Below are 22,818 nucleotides of genomic sequence, written 5' to 3'. Positions count from 1 at the left end.
GGAATCATAATTTTTATTTTCTGCGCAATTGACAACGTTACCCCGAGATGGTCCTATTTTTAAATTTAAGGTTTCCTAAAATTTGGAAAAAAATTATGGAAAAAATTCAATAAATGAAGTAAAACAAAAGTAGCAAATTTCTCTTCCTGTATCACCTACAGTATCTCAGTATTTTTAGTATCCACGACTCATTCCTTTTAATGTAATGCCATATATCCTTAAACGATATTTGGTATTCTACAACTGACTCCATGTGGATTTTGTAAAATACACATATCGTTTCTTATCTTTCGTTTCAATCATCTCTTCGATCTGAAATCCTTTGCTTATCATTTTCGTTACTCCAGAAGAAAAAGCAATAGGCGATTCATACTTTATAAAGTCCCAATCTGGTCTTTTCGACCCTGTTTCCAAATCAGCAAATAGAGCAGACATCTTTTCATCAAGCCATACATCAAATGACACTAACACACGACTTGGGTTGCTCTTCAGCTGAGCTTTGACCAAATCTACAAAGTTATCACATTCTGTTGGAATAGAGGGTCCATCAGAGGCTCTAGCAACCAAGCCATTAGCGCCTGTCCTGCCTATTATCTCCTGTTGGTTTCTATTTGGGACGGACTGGATTGCCTTGCCACTCTTTTGTTTGGGATTCTTTCCTCCAGGGAAGCCATAAACAGGTTTTACACTCAACTTTCTCTTTGGAATCTGCCCAGTAATGTATTGAGTAAACTGGCCACCATCCTTGTCATCCAGAGCTGTCTGGTCATATGAACAAGCTGCCAAGACATGGACATTCCCAGTCTGGTTAATACAGTAATCTGCCCAACAACCACTGAAACACGAATCTGAAATGATCAACGGTTCGTAACATCCTTTTGGTATTAAAGCCACAATCTCTCTGATTCCTAATTGGAGATTTTGAAAACACCAATTACCTGTGTCCATTTCACCATGTCCAGAATAATAAATGACCGGAGCTGCTTTTGGTGATTGATTCATGCAGTTCTGGAAAAGATCTTTGATGCCTTCCAGCGCTCTCTCTTTAGTTATTTTCATATCAAAAATATAGTTGTGGAGTAGTAGTTTGTTTTTCAATAATGCAGCACTCATATTTCCCAGATCTTGTTGTACTCCTGGTAAGAATTGTCCAGCTCTAGCAACAGTGGTAATTTTTCTTGGTCGACGTTTGGAGATTTGAATTTCTTTTGGTGGATCGACTGCACCACCCATTAAAAGCCATCGTGATGGAACTCCCTTTGGAAATGGTTTCCAATTATCCCATTCACTCAATAAACCAACATTCATTGAGATGGCCAAACCAGCATGCTGTACTTGTTGTGTTTTCTGAGGCATCTTTTTCTCCCTCGAAAAATTGAATCAAGTTTGTTCACCTTATCCAACTTCTTTGCTGCGACTATTGAAATCTTTCTACTTGTCTCCTCTATCTTCTTGTGCTCTTATAAACATCTTAAACAACGAATCTAGTTTATACTTCTTTTGATTGCTTATTCAATTTCTAAGAAATGACGTAATCTTTTGATGTATTTTGACGAGAAAAAGCCTCTGATGAGGAGAGGAGTATTAATAAAACAACACTGTTATGCAATAAATGAAATATCATATAAGGATATTACAGTGGTACTCCTCCGTGGGGAACTATGAACAATTTTAGAAAGTTTTAGCAGTGAAGCCGCATACAAAGGTCACGGTTTAATTGTCCATTAGGTATTCCCTCTTGTTTTTCGTGTATGGACGCCTTCAAATTTTGCTGAATGGGTTGGTAACTTGTTTAAAGCCCTACTTACACTGTATCTATTGTTCATAAGGTACTTCCCCTGTTCATATAACTTAAACTCCAGAACTTCGACTCTTTTTGCAAGCTCAATTTACACTAAGAAATTATGTTTTAGGCCCATGCTACACTGTATTTAACGTTTATTAGGTACTTTCCCCTGTTCATATGTTGATTCCCTACAAAGTGAGTAGTGACAAAGGACTTTTTTTGTTCAGATTGAAAAACCAACTTGTCAACAGAATCGATCATGCTGCATTCGTTTCGTTACACACACTTTTTTTATAACATGAATAATTTCAGAAATGTTGAGCCTGCAATGACTGAATATTTGAAATTGGGCACAAAGCGTACTTTACCTCAATTTTTCCCTAAAAATAAGAACCGGAAGAACAATTTGATGCTCAAACTGAGTAAACTATTTGGTTCTTTTGTAATTTCTACGCTTTGTACTGTTAATTCATTTAAGTCAAGAAGTCAATCATAAAACTATTTTTTTAGCCAACAAACTCACTACACCCTCCCTCCCAAGAGTGATGTATTTTCATTCCCCAACCTTCATTTTGAATCTTTTTGGGTGTTACCCCCAACCCAAAAAAGAGAGGGTTGACGCTATAATACGGGTTGTTTTAAAAGGTGGTACAGCATCATGGGGTACCCCAATGGTGTACCTTATGGTCTACCCTGATTTCTCATTCCCACAGCATGATAACTTAGTATCTTCGCATATAAGCTGACTGTTCAAGCCTTAAATACTCCCCAATAGCAATAAAAATGGTTCCAGAATAAAATTTCGCTGTAAAAATAACATTTTCTCGTTTTGTATACCATACGGGGAAGAATCTAGTGTAGCCCTGTCGTTTCACGAAAAATTTTTGCCCGGGCTTTGAAACTTTACATACCAGAAAACGTATTGTTTATGTTATTTCCGGATATTTTCCAATTCGGGTTAGATAGCCTACTATTTTTTTGCATCAAAAGACTACAGTAGGCTAGTGAGTTCCATCATTTTGAAATTATTGTAGTCTTGTTAATTACTGTGGCGAAATGTTGTCTGCACTAATACTAATACCATAAAGGTTTTCACAGAATTTCTGTTCATGTAAAATTTTCCAATTCACGCATTTACGCAATTTTTTAAACATTTTCACGCATTCACGCAATTGAAAAAGCCTATTTACATATTCACGCAAACCGCTGGGGGATCCTTTTAGGTTATTTGAAGGTCCAATTAGAGTTTAAGTCAAATATATACAACCGAACACAACAAGCCAATTCGATGTTTTTTTATAACGAAATGTGTATTTCTTTATTTTTATAGGATCCTGACCGTTACTTGCTTGATAATCCAGATGCTATTCTACACGAATTACGCGCTCATCAGGTATATTCAGATTTTTTTAGGGTATTTGAATTTCAAACCTAAGAATAGAAATAGCTCTTCGCAGTATCGAGCACTCTCTCAAATTCGTTTTCACCAGCAATGTATATGTGTCATTGTGCCAAAGCTTACTATATGATATTGATTTAAAGAAACAAAATTTAGAAATTCATTTTTCGATACAAATGCGATTAATGAGTTTCCCCCATGCTTAATCATGGCTTCATCTTTTCCGATATTCCAATTCTGGTCACCCGTACTAGAAGCTGTAAAGAAGTGGTCCATTTGACCACAATCCAAATCAGATTAACTTTTTGAGAGTCACTTTGTTGATTTCAGGCTCGTTAAATTTGAATTTTTTCAAAAAGCGGACTTGTGAAAAGTATCCTATCGGAGAGGAATGTGAGACGCCCTTTGGTATGCACCGACAAGCAAGCCTTTGGTGTCAAGCCTTAAAATTTTGATGGAATTCGATTTTCCCTAAAGTTGAGGGTTGGCCTCAAAACCTCTTCTTGCCAAATTCAATGAAGTTAGGCCATCATCATGTGATCCAAACCTTTTTATGTTGATAAATTTTCCTGACCTTCAGAACCGTCACAGCCTTATTCGAAGGAATTTTTTTTTGCCTTTCTCAACACGGTTTAATTTTGATGTTTTTCACACAGGTTTCTTTACAAGAGGTTTTGGGCCATTCATCTGCCACTGCTTTCTTGGATGAAATTTCCAAATGGCAAAAAACGTTACAAAATATCGAAACGTTCATTTTACATCTTAATGATGCTCAAGAAATCTGGATACAACTAGACGAGGTATTTTTTATTTTGCTGTATATGCTTTGTTATGTTTTCAAGCTACTACTCTCTTCTTAATGACTCTAAGAGGAGGCCTTTTTAAATAAAATTATTAATCACAACAACCACTCGTGGAAAAAACAACTTTTGCTAAAGTAACTTTTCCACCTCAATCCAATGGTCTCTTTCGTTCTTTGAAAAAGCATTCTTTTGCGCCTCTAGTCTTTAGCCTGCAGGTCTGGGTTTTCCTTGGACAACACTGCTACGAATTCAAATCCAACATTCTTTTTTACCATAGGTTTACAATTCAGTTGATATCCGATTAACAATGGGTAAAGAGAGCGCCATTTTTGCCAACGCCAGCAAAGAGTTTATTGGAATCATGAAAAACATCAATAAGAATCCCAATATTCTTCAAATTTCGTCTGCACCGGGTACGTGAAAAATCGTTTGGTGAAACTCAAAAATGCTCCATAGACCAGAGGACTACAACCTATATTTGTCACAAAAGATTGGACTTCCTCAACAGATTGTATATAGTTTCTTCTGGAAATGAAAACCAAATGAGAATTCGGCGATTTTTCTGAGAAGTTTCTGAGAATTTGCATCGTTGAGTTCAAAGCACGATGAGCTAAAGTGGAATTTTATACCACGTCGGTCACGTGTTTCAGAAGGGAACTAAGTGGCTTAATTTCCCATTCAAAGAGTTTCATGTCTAGCGCCGTCGGGGCTTTAAACTCAGTGGACAGTGAAATTAATCTTCTTTTGTTCTTTCCTAGCACTATTTTGTAGAATAGGGTATATTTTTGTATTTGGAGGGTCCGAATTTTAGGTGAATTGAGCAGAGCTGGAAATGGATACAAAATAGTAATCTCCGGGTTCGAAACTTTGAAGAATAATATTTTGACTCAAATATTTTCTTTGAATATGTAGGAATCATCTATAAACTGGAAAAGATCCATTTGACTTTGGTCAAATCAAGCGTGGCTTTATCAAAGCACACAGATAAACGTCGCAACAAAAACCCACACTTCTTCATGCTATCTAGAGAAGAAACCTACTCATTATTGTGTAAAGGTATACACTCACGCTTTAATTGATGTAAGTCTGCGACCGCAGTCGGAGGCGACCCGAAAGCTTCTCTTTCAGCTGTCTACCCGAAGGTAGGGGAGGGCGCCACTCTTTCTCCCTGGATTGCTCCACTCACCCTTTATCCTTCTCTTAATTGGTGAGCATCTAGTAGAGAGAGGCATCAAATACCATTTTCGGAATCTTTGTATGACCCGGCTGGGGGTTGAACCCATAACCTTGCGCACCGTAGCCGGATGCTCTACCACTGCACTGCGGTCGCAACTTATCAGATTTCAGTTCTCATTGTATTAACCCTTCAAGCATCTAAGTAGGGGGACCCCCCCCCCAACGAATTCTTTTATAACTTTTTGTTGACCGGTCTGTAAAATACCAACCATCCACGTGACTAAAATGAAATTTTACACACTGCCTTAGATGGTCAATATCTATCACTGGTTAAAGAGTTCTGGTGGTCAACGTGTATTTTAAAGACCGGTCTTCAATGTACCAAGTACACATTTGAAGGAATTTTTTTCTGTTACTAGTCTCTTTAAATTGACATATCCGCCTTCAGGAACCAATTTCTGTCAAATCGAACGAGTCAATCAGTCAATGCATGATTTTGATAAAGTTTACATTCTGGTCTGTAAAATACTAACCACAAAGGTGGCCGAACCAAAATTTTGTAAATCATCTTGAATTATTTATATCTAGCACTGGTCAAAATTTCAAGGTCATAGCACTTGTAAATCTTGAGATTTTAAGAGCCCCAAGATGTTTCCCTTCATAAAAAAGTAAGAAGATGCTCGAAGGGTTAACATATTTTAACATTTATAACTACCTTATCAGCTCTTTCTAAGCCGGCCCTTATTGGCGCTATTTTTCGTCACTGCCCGTGTAAGGGATCGGAATTGAATAAGGGCTGGCTAAAATTGGAAAAGAAATCGAGCCTTCGCATATAAGGGCCGGCGTAAAAAGGACCGGCGCTAAATTAGGACCGGGAGTAACAAGGGCCGATAGGGTAATAGAAATTCTTCGTCTCTTATTGAAAATACTCATCACCTTTTGCAAGGTCAGGAGGATCATGTTTCGACATTTGTTTGTGCTTTTGGAAGGCTTAAATGATGCTTCATTTATAAAGAATGCTTAAAGGTCTAAAGTGGTCTGTTTATGTTAGTATATTACTGGGCTCTCTAAGTGAAATATCAACTCTGTCTATCTCCTGTTTTAGGCTACGATCCCAATTTATTGACGGGTGACTTGAACAAATTGTTCGGTAATGTCAAATCTTTACACACCATTGATAACACTCAGACGTATCAAATTGTGGCTTTCGAATCTCACGATGGTGAAATTGTCAAACTGGCAAAGGTGATTTTTTTCTTCTTCAATCTCTTTATTGTGGTGTCTCCATAAATTGAACCTTCATTACTCGACTACAATTCAAACATCTTCCGCCCCTTAGTCATCGAACCCTTATAAACCAAAGAGCGAGGATTTTAAATTGAAAACACGAGATATTTCAACATTTTTGACGCATGCGCGTAGCTTGTCCCAAACTGCGCAAATATCATCAAGCAGCTTTGCGTGCGAAACCACTGAGAAACTCGTTTCCCGTCTTCGTTCGATCGCCGAGAAACACGCGAGAAATCGCATCAGAATATTGGGTTAAATGATTTTATTTATGTCCCCTACCATTTTATCGCGTTCTTAAGCAAAAACAAACACTTTTCTCCTTTCCTCCTTTAATTTTGGATATTGTAAAAAGGAGATTTTAAGTTATTTATTTCGCTGTAATTACTATCATAATAATATTTATAAAATAAACATAAATAAAATTTCATATAAATTATATAAGTATTAAATAAGTTATGATATAAATAATACTTTAGGATGAATAATGTTAATCCGTTAACGTCAAACGGCTAAACTTCTTAATAAAAGTCTCTTTACTCTCTTTCAGATGAATGAAAACCTCTTCTATAACAAATTTTTGAACGAAGCTCTCTCTTGGACCAGACTTTTGGATTAAAGCTATTTCTTGACGAACTTTTTGAATATAAGCCTCTACTTGGCCAAACCTTTGATCGAGAGTTTCTACTTGAACAAACCTTTGAGTGAGAGCTTCTTCGTGAACAAACCTTTGAGAGAGAGCTTCTACTTGAACAAACCTTTGAGTGAGAGCTTCTTCGTGAACAAACCTTTGAGTGAGAGCTTCTTCGTGAACATACCTTTGATTGAGAGCTTCTTCGTGAACAAACTTTTGATTGAGAGCTTCTACTTGACCATATCTTTGAGTGAGAGCTTCTTCGTGAACAAACCTTTGAGTGAGAGCTTCTACTTGAACAAACCTTTGAGTGAGAGCTTCTACTTGAACAAACCTTTGAGTGAGAGCTTCTACTTGAACAAACCTTTGAGTGAGAGCTTCTTCGTGAACAAACCTTTGAGTGAGAGCTTCTTCGTGAACATACCTTTGATTGAGAGCTTCTTCGTGAACAAACCTTTGAGAGAGAGCTTCTTCGTGAACAAACCTTTGAATGAGAGCTTGTTCTTGGCAAAACATTTGAATGGAAGATTCTTCGCCAACACTTTTGATTGATAATTTGCAAATATTCATCCTATGACAATCGAAGATCTTACTATGAAAAAACTGTCGAGTTTAAAATTTATCGAAAATGATTAATCATAAATACTTACTTTGCACGCAATGTCTACAATTGTAGGTGTATTTAATTTTCCTCGAAACAACTCCTATATATCCCATAACAAGATAAATTTCTTTGTGGTAAGGCATTGAATTTCTAACGCATGCGCACAAACACCCTTGTGTTCACTTTACTCGATTATTTCAAACTTCACACTCGTATTTATGCAAGAAGCTTCTTGTAAAAACGAGTCTTCTATAAATAATGAATGTCTTGTTTTTGTTTTAGACACTCGAATACAAATAATATCTTAGCTACGATACAGAGTGTAAACTTTTCTTAAGCTAACATCCCCCTTAAGTTTTTTTTTCTATAAGAAGAGCAAATTAGTATGTGTAAAGACCAAACCAAATTTCAGAGAGTGAAATAACTCTTCTGGGTCGTTGCGGGATTCAATCTTTCGTTAAATTCTTATGATAAACATTTAAATCTTACTAAAAATAAAAACAGCAATGGAATGATTCGTTTAGAACTTAATCTTATTTATTCAGCTTGAATCAGAGTAGTAACCAAAAGTAATGTTTAGAACAATCGAGGTAAAATAGAGGAAATTATTATGGAGCATGCGTGAGTATAAACATTGTGTACAGTCAGTAGATATTTAGCGTTTTTATCGATCTTCCTTGAGTTCGTATCGAACATTACAGATAAAAATACTCTAATCCATTTAGTCACTGAGTATAAGGTATGTGTCAGGCTTATGCTACACTCGAACTTTTCTATTCGCTTCTTCTCGTACTTTCGGTTGGGTGGTTGGGCGTCGTAGAATAAAAATTAAATTTGGAGGGGGCTGAATATTTGGTCAAAAAGACTTGTAGGGATGTGCCACTGGTTTCACCTCTTTGAGTCCCATTCATTATCCCTTTTCAGCTATCACAGTCCAAAACAGGGTACCCTACAATCGTTGCGAATCAATAGTAAAAATAGAGAAATGGCGTCTGCATGCAGGGGACGGGATTAGTCATATGTTGGCACAACTGCCAACCGTCCTTCCTGCTTTGTCTACGGTGGCATAGTGTGCAAGTGGCGTCCAGGTCCCACCAAAAAAATGAGGTCCCAGCACTATCTAAAACCCCCACCTGAGCTGATAACTTGAATCCTTGGTCCCACCTAAAACTCGAATTTTTCCCTGTTCCCAAAGACAATTGTGTGGACCCCTTTTAACTATGAAAGTGATTCCGCTAAGATTCAAAGATTAAGATATGCTTCAAATTATGATTTTATAAAGAAGAGAGCATTAAATAGCAAATTGGTTTAAGTAAGAAGGCGAAAATTTTTAAAATGGTATGTACACTTGTGCTTGAAAATTAGGTCTCTGTAACGAAGTTGGCAAGTCCCACCAATCAAATTCTAGTCCCAGCTCATCCTATTAACCCCCCCTGAGATCCAAAAAATCCGAAGTCCCACCTAAAGATTTGGAACCGAAATCAACAAAGCCCCTCCTTAATTCAGGGGGGGGTGCACACTATGGGTGGGATTTCGTTTATGAAAGCCATGCCCCTGTTAGGGTAACCCTTAAGGCATTTAAAAAGAATTGATACAAGGCCTCTATTGAAAAATAATCAATGCTGCTTTATAAGGGGGGTTGTACTTTTATAGTGTGACGGGATTGGCCCTTTTTTAGTACGGTATTATGGGATTTGACGAAAAAAAAGACGGGAAAACGGTATTCTAAAATCAGACGGTGACGGTATTCAGCCTTATTTTTTGTCATTATGCCGGTATTTGAACCTGTACAAACCGGTGTGACGGTGTTATTGTTTTTTTCAATTTTCGGGATTCCGGGATTCAGCAAAAATGTTGACGGGAAAACGGTATTTCGAATTCCTACAACCCCCCACCTTATAATGAAGAACACGTTCTAATTAAAATGTTTGTGATAATTTGATATTCATTTGGATTTGTGACAGCTTTCTGACTAGGAACTTTAAAACTAACAAATTAAGATATTCTCTATCTCAGTTTTGGAATTTAGCTAGACAGTATCAGTTGACTTGACTAGCTTAAAAATAATTGATCCGAAAATTTGATCTTTATATAGGCCTTATCGCTTTTACTACAACATTTAATACTTTTAGAAGTCTCTTTGAATTTGCCATTTCTGCAGACCTGCACTTAGTGGAGCATGCCTTCCATAAAGTTATCTCTGTGAAAGACAAACTTTTAACAAAAATAATCACAATCTAAATCGGTACATGCAACGGAAAAGGTCTGCTACCGCAGAAGTAATTCATTTATTTCAAATATATTTCCCTACCACCCTACCAAAATTTTGAGAAAAAGCGAGATGAAAATTCGAGTGTAGCATCAGCCTGATACATACCTTATACTCAGTGACTAAATGGATTAGAGTATTTTTATCTGTAAAACACGATAAGAACTCAAGCAAGGTCGATAAAAACACTAAATATCTACTGACTGTACACAATGTTTATATTCACGCATGCTCCATAATAACCTCCTCTATTTTACCTCGATTATTCTAAACATCACTTCTGGTTTACTACTGTGGTTTTAGTTGAATAAACGAGGAAATCTTGCTGTGACATATCAGTCTACTCATTCAAATCTTTTATTAGATAAGTTGATTTACGTTATCAGAATTTTTTATAACGAAATAGAAGAAACAATTTATCCTTACTAAAAATCAGGCAAATGATTTGCGGTCTTATCCTGTGCTCTTCCTGTTTTGATTTTGTTCCAACTCAAATGCTATAATGAAAATTTAATTCATTTTTATTCGACTCGATAAGCTTTAGAACATTGTTCTAGTTCTTATGATAAAACTTTCGAAAGTAATCAATTTTAATAACATTAACCTTAGGCCTTATGTACACGGCGAACATTTTCCATATTCAGTTACGGATTCTGCGAATAATCCCTAGAACTCTTAACTTTCCTGAATCTTTTTTCTCTCAAAATGATGTTTTAAAATCACTTCTGTATGTGAAATCAAAATTTTCGGTACCTTGGTTCGGAAATTGCTAAGAACAACTTCAGTTGTTGCTTTTCTCTTAATGTAAACCAGGTTTTCGATAGAATTAGACTCTCTCATTCAAGAAGTTGTCGCGAAGACTTTGTGTAAAAGTTTGTAGTAATCAAGTAAAGTAAAAGTATGTCGCACATGCGCAGGCGCTGAAGCTCAATATTCAGCCACAAGCATTTATTTCTTGAGAAGGTTAGTAGAGTCGTCAATACTTCTAAATTTTACAGATAAAAATACTCTAATCCATTTAGTCACTGAGTATAAGGTATGTGTCAGGCTTACGCTACACTCGAACTTTTCAATTCGCTTCTTCTCGAACTTTCGGTTGGGTGGTAGGGAATCAATAAAGAAAATGAAAAGTAGGAACAAATCATCTTGTTTTGTTATTTGCGTTTGCCAAGTATCGATATGGCTACCAATACCGTATTTCCTCTATTTAGCGCCGCTCTCAAATCAGCTCTCTACCTTCAAAAATATTGAAGAGCTCCGCGCCCAAAGGAGTATGATCTTCCTTTGCACACACATGCCTTTCAAAATGTATACAGTTGATGTTCTCTGATTCGACGTTCTATTATTCCATAATATTGAAAGTCACCGTCAACAAGAAGCCCTCATAAACGACGCTCTACTATTTCATACACTCCCTTATTCGATGAAAATCCTTTTCCCCTTGAAAATCGAATAAAAGAGCGTCAACTGTAATTTCAATTTTAAAGAGCGCCCTCTGATGTGCCTCTAAAAGGCGCCGTACCCAAGATTTTGAAAATTTAAAAAGTGCTCCGGCGCTTATTTTGAAGAGATACAATCTGTTAATTATATTGAACATATGGGGAGCTTTTTGTTTTCAGTTTTTGCCCATGCCATCCTTTAAATCGGCTAATATTTTTCCACTATGTATAATAAAATTCCAAAAAATTTCGATATTGTCCAAATATCACTGTTCTGGATCTAAGTTAATGACAGTCTAATTAAATTCACTTTCTGCTTATTTATTAGCCAATCACTTGCGAGAATGGTATCGAGAATTGGTTACCAAACCTCCAACGTTGCATCAGTCAAACCATACAAAATGAACTGACTCGTATCAGTGGCCTCAAAGAAATTCGCCCTGAAAACGATGAAACGCCCCCTGTGACGCCCATAAAGAAAAGTTCGCCAGACACAAGTGTTATCTTTACTTACTTACTCAAAACTCTGTTACCTTTACCCGCCACCTGGTCAATCGACGCAAACACTGATGCTGTCATGCTCAGTATTAAACTGATGACGTCAGCACTTTTATCTAAATATTTAGAAGCGTACGCCAACGGTAAAAGCGACGCTTTGGATATCATAATGAGCGGCTTCAACCAAAGCATTATCGCGCTTAGTGAGTTTTTATTCGCTCAAGGAAAAATCAAAATCCGAAAAAAGAATTTAGCGAGGAATCAATCTCATAGATTGAGTATTGATGAAGCTGGTCGGTTGAATATTTCAGCCTCTCTGGAGCAAACACCGACACCATACCACTTTCAAATCAAAGACAAGAGAATAGACGATGGAAAAGATTATCAACTTGAAAACTATCAAACTAAACTGATCAAAAATTTTATCCAATATTTCTCAAATCAAGTTCGATTCGTTGAAAACCTTAAAGAAACAATCGAGCTTGGTTATAACCTGAAGAAACGTTACCCTTTTGATTGGTATATTCATCCGCGTTACGTGCTTGCGGAGAGCAGAAATATGGCTTCAGTGCAGGTAGAGATTGGTCAACATTCGATACCGTACGTTTATCAATACCAAGGTGTTGGTAAATTTGTTTCTGTTCCTCTCGAACACGAGACAGGCTTACACCGTTTAGCATGCACCGTAATGGACAATGATTTTGGTCACGTGCTTCCGACACAGGTATGTGATTTGATCTTTAAAAAGGCCTAGCATTACTTATACTTTTGTCGAAATGTCTTACATTGCAAGTTTCGGACTTCCTGGTGTAAGTAAATAAACAAGTTGAGGGGGGGGGGTTGGAAAAAATCTTTTAATTACATTAAACAGAGGGGGCTCAGAAATTCGTAAACCTGGGGATCCAAATAAGGTCCGACATGTATTCCCAAAAAATGACCGGGTGCACGAGGGTAAGACAGCTCTTAAAAGGGCAGAGACGAGCTCAAAAATCTAGATTCTTGCGTAAATGCCGATATGAGAGAAGGAGCTCTAAATTAATGACGAAAATTTTTTTCTTTGATCGTCAGCATCACATCAGCTACACTCTCCGTTATTAATCTAAAACCTTTAAACTATCAAACGCATTCCATTACTTTTTAGGATACAGGCTGCACAAACATTGCTTCAAGTCTCGCTGGATTGACGGGACGTCATTTGTTGGTGTACCCATTATGTCGACAAACACCGGTCCATTATTTGACCGATCTCTTGAAAGGAGCTTGTATGACTGGTAAGTCTTTTTCGTTTTTTATTATCCTATGGGGGGGGGGCTTATTAAGATTTTCTTCTTTTGATCTCAAAGATCGTTTCGGATTTTCACAAAAAAACAATATATTATGAACTTTCTGATTTCGCTCCAAAAATGACTGTTGATGCCATACTCTATCAAAGCTGATAACAGATTCTAAAATTCAGAGATAATTGTTTCAAGGCTAGATATATCTAAACTTTTTCTCTGGTCAACAATCAGTCAACTATGGACATTAACAGTTTCGGACACAATCTATCGGTTTGAGAGGTAATAATAGTAGTAATGACTATAAAGACTTCTCCTTGGTGAACGGACCCTTATCACGGTCAGCTAGTGAAAATTACTCGCGGGGAAACCTCTGCCAATTAAAAAAAAATGGCTGGTAGGCTAGAAAGTGCTGCCTTCATTTCTAACGCATTAAAATAACTACAGAATCATTAAATCATACAGTCAATTATAAAGAGATGAATATTATTTTAAAATTAACAAGGCTTATATTTATATAGTTCATATCGAAACTTTATTATTAAATAAAGTCAGATAAACGACTGGCTTTGAAAACCTTCTCAAACTTTGCAGTTAAGATAACAGCAAACGATATGATTATATTGGTGGACGCCAGGGCAATTCCAACCTTGATTCGTCAATGAACAATTAACCTTATAAATACAGGTTTTGGATGGGTTGACTTTACACTTCATTTCATAATGATCACTGGATTTACCATAACATTGCGTCATAACAGAGCTCATAGTCGCGACGCCATTTTTGCAATAAGCATATTCGTTAACGTTAAGACGTTTGCTCCGTCTGAGTTTGAAATGAGCTGAAATAAATAAGTTTTACAGACGATCTAACATAGTTTTCTCAAACTAAAAAAAATACACGCTTTTTTTTTTATAAGAATACACTTTATAAGAATGTCCATGATGAAAATGGCGAAAAAATTAAGAATATGCTAAGAATATCACCATCATGGAATTTTGCTACTCAAGCTAAGAATGCCATTTTTAGAGCATTTTCAATTATAAATTGTCAATTACCCCCAAGTAAGGCTCGCTCCTTTCACAAAAATGCCATCTTATGCAGGAGACGTATGTACTGAATGTTGAATCTAGTCTGAATTAGGACCCTAACCTAAGAATATGCTGTAAGAATATTTTAGGATGATTTTCCCAAAAAAGTTAAGAATATCCATGATGAAATGGATTTACACCATTCTTATAAAAAAAAAAGCGTGTAAACTAAAAACTAGATATATCTCTACTAAATAATTTTCCGAATCGTGGGCATAAAATGTGCTACTCTTATAATTTGTCGGGAAGATCTCCCTAACTCTACCTAAATGGTGTCCAACTCTCTTATAGAACCCATATGACTCTATTTTGAGGCATCTAGGCATGTGCGCAAAAAAATCATTCGAGTATTTGCAAAAAAAATAAAAGGCAAAATCTGGTCTTGTACCAGGGGGGGTACAGAGGCAGGGTACTAACCCATAGGGTACTAACTTGATTTTTCACTCAATTTCTTTTTAGTACCACCCACCCATATTTAGTACCGGGAACTACTTCATTTTTGCTGTAAAAAATAGAGACACCACCCCCTAAAATCTTATATTTTACAGATTAGACCAAAAGAGAGGGTACGATTAAGTCAGAGGCTTTTTTCCTTTGATTTTAATAACACGCTCTTGACCATTTCAAAAGTTTTGTCTTCACAAAAATCAAAAAATTTCTCAAAAGAGTAAAAAAAAGTTTCTCAATTAAAAAAGATTTCAAATCAAAAAAATAATATTTGAAAAAAGTCAAAATATTACAAAAGACTACTTTTTTTTATTGAAAAAGGAGCAAAACTCTGTGAAAAAGTACCCAAATAGTACCCTGTACTTGCTAGAAGAGTAAAAAATACACACCCCCACCCCTAAAGTAGTACCGGGTACTAACTTTTTTGAAATGCAAAAATAGACACCACCACCCGGCTATGGGTTAGTACCCCCTGCCTTTGTACCCCCCCTGCTTGTACAAACGTTAAAGCTAATACCTATTCTGTGGGTAAATGTTTTCTTACCGATGAATTTCTTTTTAAGAACTTCCTTCATGGCCTCTGTGTCAATAACCGTATCCAAAATGTTGAAATCTCCACAAAAATTCAAAATGGCGGACGATAGATACAAGCGATTTGATTGGCGGATGGGTATCAAATCTTCTATCTCAACAGTGTATCTTTTGGAATTGAAAACTCCTTTAGCCTGTAGTGGAAAATTGAATAGACAGTTAGTATATCCTCCATTGCAATGTCAAGTTTCAAAGTACTTTGTTTAAAGACTCCTTCTGTCCTATAAGAGAATTCTGATAAGGCAAACAGTCGATATTTTTACAGGAAGAAGAGTCAAGTGATTCAATCTTTTAATGTTCCATTACTACCACATGTTATGTGTAGTGTTTGTGCTTTGGCACGTTTTGCTATAAAGTGTTACCTCTTCCATTCCCAATTCAATTTGTCCAATTGATGGTTCGGCATCCGTCATTTCTGAAACGTAACACGTCTTTGTTGCAAGCACTTTCATCACTGCTAATCTCTGTATTGGAATGCAAACGAATAAATGAAATCAGAATCGGATTTGCATTTATCAAATCTCTCTCCTACGAGTTGACGTGGTTTTTGAGTTACTTTAATATGCGAGAGCTTTTTCGCTCTTAACAACTAAATTTTCTGATCTGCAATTTGTTAAATTATAAATCAAGCTGTAAAAAAAAGCCATAGCTTGACTGCAATCTTTTATTTTTTGATATCTTAAGGTAGACCCAGAAATGTTAATACAGTCAACTTTCTCTAATTCGAACTAAAATATTGGTCCTCTCAGCTGGAAAATAGTTTAAATTACTCTTTGTAATTCGAATTGTGCTCTAATTCTCTGAACTCTTTTTAATCTATCATCAAACCTTGTTGAAATCTTTTAAGTAATGTGCAGCGCTCAATGCAGCATGTTGTGGAACACGGTATATCACAATCCCTTTCTCTTTTTCAACGTGTATTTGCTCGTCATACTTGTGCTGATCCTCTGTAAATTGTAAATGGTAATCGCTTGCCTGAAAACGAACCGATTGAATCAAAAATGATTACGTACGTTGCTTTAAATTTTCTTTCCACACGTTTTTTTAAAACAACATCCAAAATCTTTAAAGCCTTCGGATGTTCTTAGTTTTTTGACTTATAAGCCTAAAAATATTCTTAACATGATCTTATTTTCACCACTTTTTAGTATTTTTGTCCATTTTCCTAAGAAATTGTGTGTTTTAGAGTCTGCAAAGCCTTAAAATGTTCTTAACTTGTTCTTAATATTTTGGCCATCGAAGCCTTATGTTCCTATGTAGTTTGTTCTTATTAAAAAAACGTCTAGTTGAAATTATTAAGGTATTTGGCGTCTCAATAACTACTTTAGCCTTAATAGAAAAGAATTCTCATTTTAGATTCCCTTTACCCCAGGCCCATAGTGTCCTTCAGGGTCTCTCCCCCCCCCCATACCTAGAATGAAAATTTTCAAATTCTTCAAGAAAGGTTTAAAAAATTAAGTAAGCAATGAAAAAAATCAAAAAACTGAAAAAGCCATCAAAACCAAGATGATCAAATGACCCTAAAAATAAAATAAAGTTCGCGAAAGAAAATTAAAAAAAAGCAATTTTTAATAGTGCTTTAGCGCAAAAAATTAATTTCATACAATACTTACCATATTGTATTTTAAACCTTTTCTCAATCGAGTTTGAATGCTTGAATTTATACCTCATTGGGGAAAGTTTAATAAGGATATCACTAACTATGATTTTCTGGGACCAACATTGATATTGCCTACGCCTGTTTAAATACACCTGTTAAAATATAGGTATTCACAGGAGCCTTTTTCCAATTAAGTCACTCCAACTTCTATGTCCTATGTGTAAACATTAAAGTGTGAAATAAGTATTGTCCACCGATTTATTATGCGTAAAATAAATATTGCCCACCAATTTATTGTGCGTAAAATATTAACTTGCGTTTTTCCCTTTGACTCCCGGTCAGTTCTTTTCGGCTGTTTTGTTTTGATTTTTCTTCCGCCGCTTGCCCAGTCCCCCAAAAGTCAACGTGGTCATATTTCCATACTAGAGAAATATTAAATATCGCAAATATCTCGATGCTCTCGACCAATCAAATTGCTTATATTTTTTTGGGTCGGCAATGATAAATTTTAGCTATGAAGTCGTTTGAAAGTCTAGATCGCGAAATATTCCGTATTTTATGATATTGAAACCCCACACCTTTTTATATAAGAAAAAACTATATAAGAACATGAGGCTTCTATGGCCAAAATATAAAGAAAAATAAGAGATGAGAAATTGCACACTCTAAAACGGGCAAAAATGCCAACAAAATGGTAAAAATAATAACATGTTAAGATCATCTTAAGTCTTAAAACTCGAAAGTTAAGAACATCCTAAGGCTTCAAAAATGTTCTTACAAAAATATGCAGCGTTATCTTTAGTGGGTTCCGTCCTAGACCCATCACTGTACAAAAACATGCGACTTTGACTATTTTATCCAAACTTTCAAATATCTTTAACATCTTTCTAACTTCGGTTTTATAGGTGCCTGGATTTGTTTCAACAAAATGGAAGTCCTCCCAGAATCATTCTTCTCCGTCCTCACCAAATCTCTTGCCGACATCCATCATGCTTTGCAAAGTAAACAAACTACAGTCGTTATTGGTAACGATGACGTCACACTTTCCAAAGAGATTGCTATTTTCACAATATCCAACTCAAGTGAATACAAACCGTTACCAACAGAGCTCGCCAAAATGTTCAAAACAGTATCCTACGGCGCGCCAGATACACAAAAACTCATCGAAGTTGGTTTAATCAAAGCTGGGATGTTGATGGCTCGTAACCTAGTTCCCAAAATCCATTCATTCTTATCCCTTATTCAAGAAACAATACCTGTCTTTCAGTCTAGCTTCAGCGAGAGGCGTATCTGCTCACTCACAAAATGTATGCATCATAACTTTAAAGACATCTTAAAATGGAAAGATAATCAACTTCTAGCTAAGGAGCTGAGCACCATTGAAGAGCAGAATGAGGTTGAGCATAATGAGCTGGAAGAAGGCGAAGAAATAATGTTTGATCAGGCTATCGAAGACCTTGGTAAACTTGCAGACGATGATGACTCTGGTAAGTTCCAGTCTCTGATGCGAGAATTCAGTTTATTATCATAATGACTTTTTGACTACCCATAATTACGGCATCTTAATTTATAAGCAAGAGACTATCCAGGAAAAGAGTTATTTTGTTCCATGAAAATTTCGTGTAAAATGTCTTTTTATTAGAGGCCATTTAACATTTCTTTCTCCCTTATTTCTCGAACATTTTACTATCCAACTTTACTCATATCCCCGGATATTATTGTTATCAATTGCTTAGTTATTGCTCTTTATAAAGGTTTTATCGATTTTTATGGCCCATGGAGTTTTAGCTTTTACTGAAAGTCTCTTAATTTGCAATGTATTATTCGATTTTCCACTACGAAGAGCATTCATACCAAGGTGTGGAGCACGAAGAAGGAGAACAATACACGGAAGAAGAAATGACACAACTATCACAAACACTACAAAACAAAGCGGTCATTTTGGCGCTTCATCAGATGTTCTCACCCGCTGTGATCTCCACCAACAATGAGATGGAGATTTTCGAGAGAATGTTATGTGAAACGTTCAGTGATGTTGACGTCATGGCTTTGTTGGAAGAGAGTCTACAAAACCAAGAATCGCGAGCAGCAGGAGTTAAATTGGATCTCAAAGATGATCAAGCAGCCACCAGTGATGAAAAAGGTATAGTACATTCATACAAAATAGTGTCCGATTAAGCTCGGCATAGCCAGGTGATTCCAACATGCTCTAAATGGCGTTCTCATATTCTGTTGCTAAGTTCCATGATGGTGATATTTTAAGTGTATTCTTAATTTTTTGGCAAAGCTAAGAAACACAGTAGTAGGTTTACTACAGACCTATTTTAACGTTCATCTTTTTTATTTTCACAGAGAAAGAATCGATATACCGTGCAATCAATACTGTCTCACATTTTGATGGTTTTGATGAATCACTCACTACTAAACTCAATCAAATGGCTGAAATCGAAAGATCTTCAAAATTGGTAAAAGTTTTTTGTCAAATAAAAGCTTTCATTTGCCTGTCAGCGGAGGGTACTGCTGCAAGGAACTAACTAACCCTTTAACTGACGTTCGTATTTTTAAGGGTGTGACCTATTTGCCACGGAAAAAAATGAAGGCTTGATCTATTTGCCAGATGTCGGCATATGCCGACATATGCCGACATGAGCGACCACATAGTTTACAATCACATTTAGCTTTATTTTCTGAAAAATATCAGAAATTTAAGTGATACGTGTTTACTTTGAGTTAGAAAAATGTATAATCATGAAAAAAATCTTTGAAATAATTATACTTACTTTAATTATTCAACGGTGCTAATTAAGGAAATCTAGTTCAAAATCGAACTTTCAGCGATAAACTTAAAAAAAACCTCTGGCAAATAGTTCGAGATATCTCTTTTTGGTAAAATGACGACACCGGCAAAGAAATCCAAAATGCTCATGTCGGCATTTGCCGACAGCGAAGCGACACGGAAAGGGCTAATAGGGTACCTGTTTCTTAGACAACATTTTCTTAGAAACCACTGCTAGATTTTTATGTGTTAATACCTTGTGAACGTTCTGTTCGAAATGAAGCAGTCCATTTTCGTTACTTCGCTGTAAGTCTATCACTTCACTTTTGTTATGGAAATATTCACGTTCTTTCTAATTTATTTAGGGTCTATTTTTTTCCATTTATTTTTATATAGATTGGTGTGGTTGGTAAGAACCAACATTTATCATGGCAATGCATCCAAGGTTTTTTGAAATCTTATCAAAAGTTCAAAAAGAACACGCAAGTATATGTGGTCTCGCCTGCAGCCTGCACTCGTCAACAAATATTTGGATACTTTGAAAATAACTCCAGGTAAGGGGAAAGTATCATTTTATACGAGTGTCACTGAACCTTGAAAAACTTCCCCACTTTAGAATTAAAACTAAAAAACTGTCCCCAGTACGAAAAATTTTATCACAGTAAAAGTGCACTACTGTCTTATATCCCCTGGGAAAGAAAACTAGTTAAATTTTTGCCCCCACTCAGTAAAAATTTCTTATTTAGGTTACTGAAAAACAGGAGTGTCATTAGGCCTTTGTCAATAAATCTATATCTGATAAAAACGGAACAGGCGAATGCCGGTATTGTTGGTCAATGAAAAAGGATAAATTCATTTCGACCAAAAGATATTACATCACAAAGAAGAAATATACGCGAATTCTTCTATGTCTGAATTTGCATCAATATGTAAATGAACCACTATTCTCTGTATTGTAGCATTTGGCACGATGGCTCTTTGATACGAGCAATCAATAAAAACAATGTCGATCGACCGCATTTTATTATCATTGATGGAAAGGTTTGTCATTCTTTCATTCATTTTTTCGTTCGTTCGTTCGTTCGTTCGTTCGTTCGTTCGTTCGTTCGTTCGTTCGTTCGTTCGTTCGTTCGTTCGTTCGTTCGTTCGTTTTTTTCTGTAACTTCTTTTAAACTATTTGTTTTTTAAATTATCCTTCGATGAAACTTCAGTTATCTTTGCTTTAGATCAATGAAGAGCTGGCCTCCTACTTTACAGAAATATTATCTGCAAAAGGTAATAACTTTAATTATCTTTATACTAGTAAGTGGCAATTATCAGACAGTTACATATTCATGATAGGAAGTACTGATTTCTAGGTATTACATTTTCAATACCTATTTTCATTGGCGCATATAATTTCCTTGAAATCTATCATTAGCAAGCATCGGATTCGTCGGTCGGCAATGATTTTGGCCAACTTTTAACTCATCTGAGACAGAAATTTCGCTTTGCATGATTTATCGATTGTCTTTCACATTATGTATAAAATTGTTCTTGTTTTTTAGGCTTCACAACCTTGGACAATGGGAATCGTCTGGTTATACCGCACAATATAAGGTTCATTTTACAGGTATTAATGAGATTTTTTGATTCGATCTTTCGTGGTTTGGATTCTGAATGCACTTATACACAGTGGAACCTCGAATTAGCAGACACCTTCGGCAAGACGGGTAATTTTTGGGTTTAAAACTCGGAATTAAACCTTACTAGTAGTATGTGGTGGCAGGGGGGCAGTGCTCCCTACTAATTTCGGAGCCCTTTTGATTTTTTTACACCTTAGAATTAGTAAATTATTTGTAAAAAAAAAATTATTTCGAGCTTAATCAATTTTGCAATATTGGGTCCCCTCTCCCATTTTGAGCCCTCTACTCCATTAAGAAAGATTGTTACGTACCCTGGAAAATTTACATGTTGAGTCTAACTAGAACTTTTCTTTTTCACATGTGTTTTTCTTTCTACAGCTTGAGCAGGTAGAAGATATACCTTCAAACATCATTTCAAACGTTCCCGTTGTTTCAACAGATGGCCTTTATCCATCATGGAAAATTTTCTTGAAAATCTGGGCCACCACAAAACTTCAGCTTACACGTGATCATATCGTAGAGTTGTGCTCGCAGTACATAGAGGCGACTTTAGATCATATGACTCATAAGTTTGAATGTTTGACCGCTGAAGAGCGAGCGTGCAAAGAGTATCAATTGGTTTACAACATGCTGAACATTTTCGATGTAAGAACTTAAAATGATCAGACATGACATCTTCTTTTTGATTCTTGTTACTGTCTTAATTGTTTCAGAGTATATTTTTCAATGTAAAGTATATTGATAAAGAATTAAATACAGACACTTGGATACCCCCTTCACATCTAACAATGTTTTTCAAAAACAGGGAAAGGTCAATCTCACACCCACCTAGAGTCACTTGCACCACTTTTCACTTATCAACGTTATACAATTCTGAGGCGCTATCAGAATCATGAAAAAGGCGAACTAAGGGACTGAGTTTAAATTTGGGGAGAAATATAACAACAACAATTCCATGAAACCTGCATTTTACGCTCTTTTTTGCACTAATTATGTTTTCATTGTTATGCCATTATAATCGTTTTCAGGGTTTATCTGGTCACGTGACCATATCATCAGATTGTGACAACTACATGAATTTCGCTGCTTTTTGGACGTTCTTTGGGTTACTTCAACCTAATGAACGTCATGAGTTTTCAAAATGGTGGACGGAGAAGTGGAGCTCAGAAATTTACCTTCCTGAAGAATCAGAGGTAATTACTTTTTTTTTATATTTACACAGAAATTGGCTTAAAATTAAGGCTACTTTAGTTTCAATTTACAAGCGCACTATCGAAAGAAGTCTGGGTTCTGATTTAGGCCCTTAGAACAATACGCTAAGCTTACTGTTATGTGTTACTGTCTAATATCCAAAAGCCTCACTCGACTGAGATTTTTCGCTGCTATAATTAAAAATAAATCTGAACTTTTCCAGGAACTTCATTCAGTCGTTGTAATTGTTTTAGAGATGAGAACAATGGATGACACTCCTCTAAGTTATCATAATTCTTCATTTTGCTTTCATTTTAACTTCATA

At 36.0% G+C, this 22,818-nt stretch overlaps 3 protein-coding genes across 3 annotated transcripts in view; 1 reads left to right on the top strand and 2 right to left on the bottom strand.

The window, feature by feature from the left end:
- Nucleotides 1–10,102, bottom strand: part of LOC136800533 (putative serine protease K12H4.7) — an 82,407-nt gene extending 72,305 nt beyond the window's left edge. The window contains exon 1 of the mRNA XM_067057198.1: nucleotides 10,067–10,102. The gene's annotated coding sequence lies outside the window, so the exon portion shown is untranslated. The remainder of the gene's footprint in view (nucleotides 1–10,066) is intronic.
- The window catches only part of LOC136800498 (uncharacterized), a 121,282-nt gene that overhangs the window by 43,551 nt on the left and 54,913 nt on the right, over nucleotides 1–22,818 (top strand). Inside the window, exons 34-49 of the mRNA XM_067057159.1 lie at nucleotides 3,117–3,179; nucleotides 3,842–3,985; nucleotides 4,266–4,401; nucleotides 4,901–5,044; nucleotides 6,270–6,409; nucleotides 11,726–12,619; nucleotides 13,037–13,166; nucleotides 17,807–18,388; nucleotides 18,745–19,044; nucleotides 19,254–19,366; nucleotides 20,074–20,231; nucleotides 20,637–20,718; nucleotides 20,904–20,952; nucleotides 21,225–21,289; nucleotides 21,681–21,947; nucleotides 22,331–22,495. Of these exons, the coding sequence (XP_066913260.1) occupies nucleotides 3,117–3,179; nucleotides 3,842–3,985; nucleotides 4,266–4,401; nucleotides 4,901–5,044; nucleotides 6,270–6,409; nucleotides 11,726–12,619; nucleotides 13,037–13,166; nucleotides 17,807–18,388; nucleotides 18,745–19,044; nucleotides 19,254–19,366; nucleotides 20,074–20,231; nucleotides 20,637–20,718; nucleotides 20,904–20,952; nucleotides 21,225–21,289; nucleotides 21,681–21,947; nucleotides 22,331–22,495 (3,432 nt within the window). The remainder of the gene's footprint in view (nucleotides 1–3,116; nucleotides 3,180–3,841; nucleotides 3,986–4,265; nucleotides 4,402–4,900; nucleotides 5,045–6,269; nucleotides 6,410–11,725; nucleotides 12,620–13,036; nucleotides 13,167–17,806; nucleotides 18,389–18,744; nucleotides 19,045–19,253; nucleotides 19,367–20,073; nucleotides 20,232–20,636; nucleotides 20,719–20,903; nucleotides 20,953–21,224; nucleotides 21,290–21,680; nucleotides 21,948–22,330; nucleotides 22,496–22,818) is intronic.
- Nucleotides 13,666–16,270, bottom strand: LOC136800585 (uncharacterized). Its single transcript, XM_067057243.1, has 4 exons — nucleotides 16,130–16,270; nucleotides 15,664–15,765; nucleotides 15,255–15,435; nucleotides 13,666–14,013 (listed from the first exon to the last, which is right to left on the bottom strand). The coding sequence occupies exons 2-4, from the start codon at nucleotides 15,751–15,753 to the stop codon at nucleotides 13,754–13,756; spliced, it is 531 nt and encodes a 176-aa protein (XP_066913344.1). The 5' UTR covers nucleotides 15,754–15,765; nucleotides 16,130–16,270; the 3' UTR covers nucleotides 13,666–13,753.

Source organism: Clytia hemisphaerica, unplaced genomic scaffold, assembly GCF_902728285.1.
Source record: "Clytia hemisphaerica strain Z4C2 unplaced genomic scaffold, Clytia hemisphaerica genome assembly, whole genome shotgun sequence".
Lineage (NCBI taxonomy): Eukaryota > Metazoa > Cnidaria > Hydrozoa > Leptothecata > Clytiidae > Clytia > Clytia hemisphaerica.
Note: the sequence above shows the minus strand (reverse complement) of the source record. Positions and strands in the feature narration are given on the sequence as shown.

Excerpts from the sequence above, each read along its gene's own strand:
- LOC136800585 (XM_067057243.1), bottom strand. The coding sequence starts at position 15,753 with ATGAAAGTGCTTGCAACAAAGACGTGTTACGTTTCAGAAATGACGGAT. Across the intron at positions 15,436-15,663 it reads TTGAATTGGGAATGGAAGAG|GCTAAAGGAGTTTTCAATTC; the intron begins GTAACACTTTAT and ends TTTCCACTACAG. Across the intron at positions 14,014-15,254 it reads TCTTAAAAAGAAATTCATCG|CTCATTTCAAACTCAGACGG; the intron begins GTAAGAAAACAT and ends TATTTATTTCAG.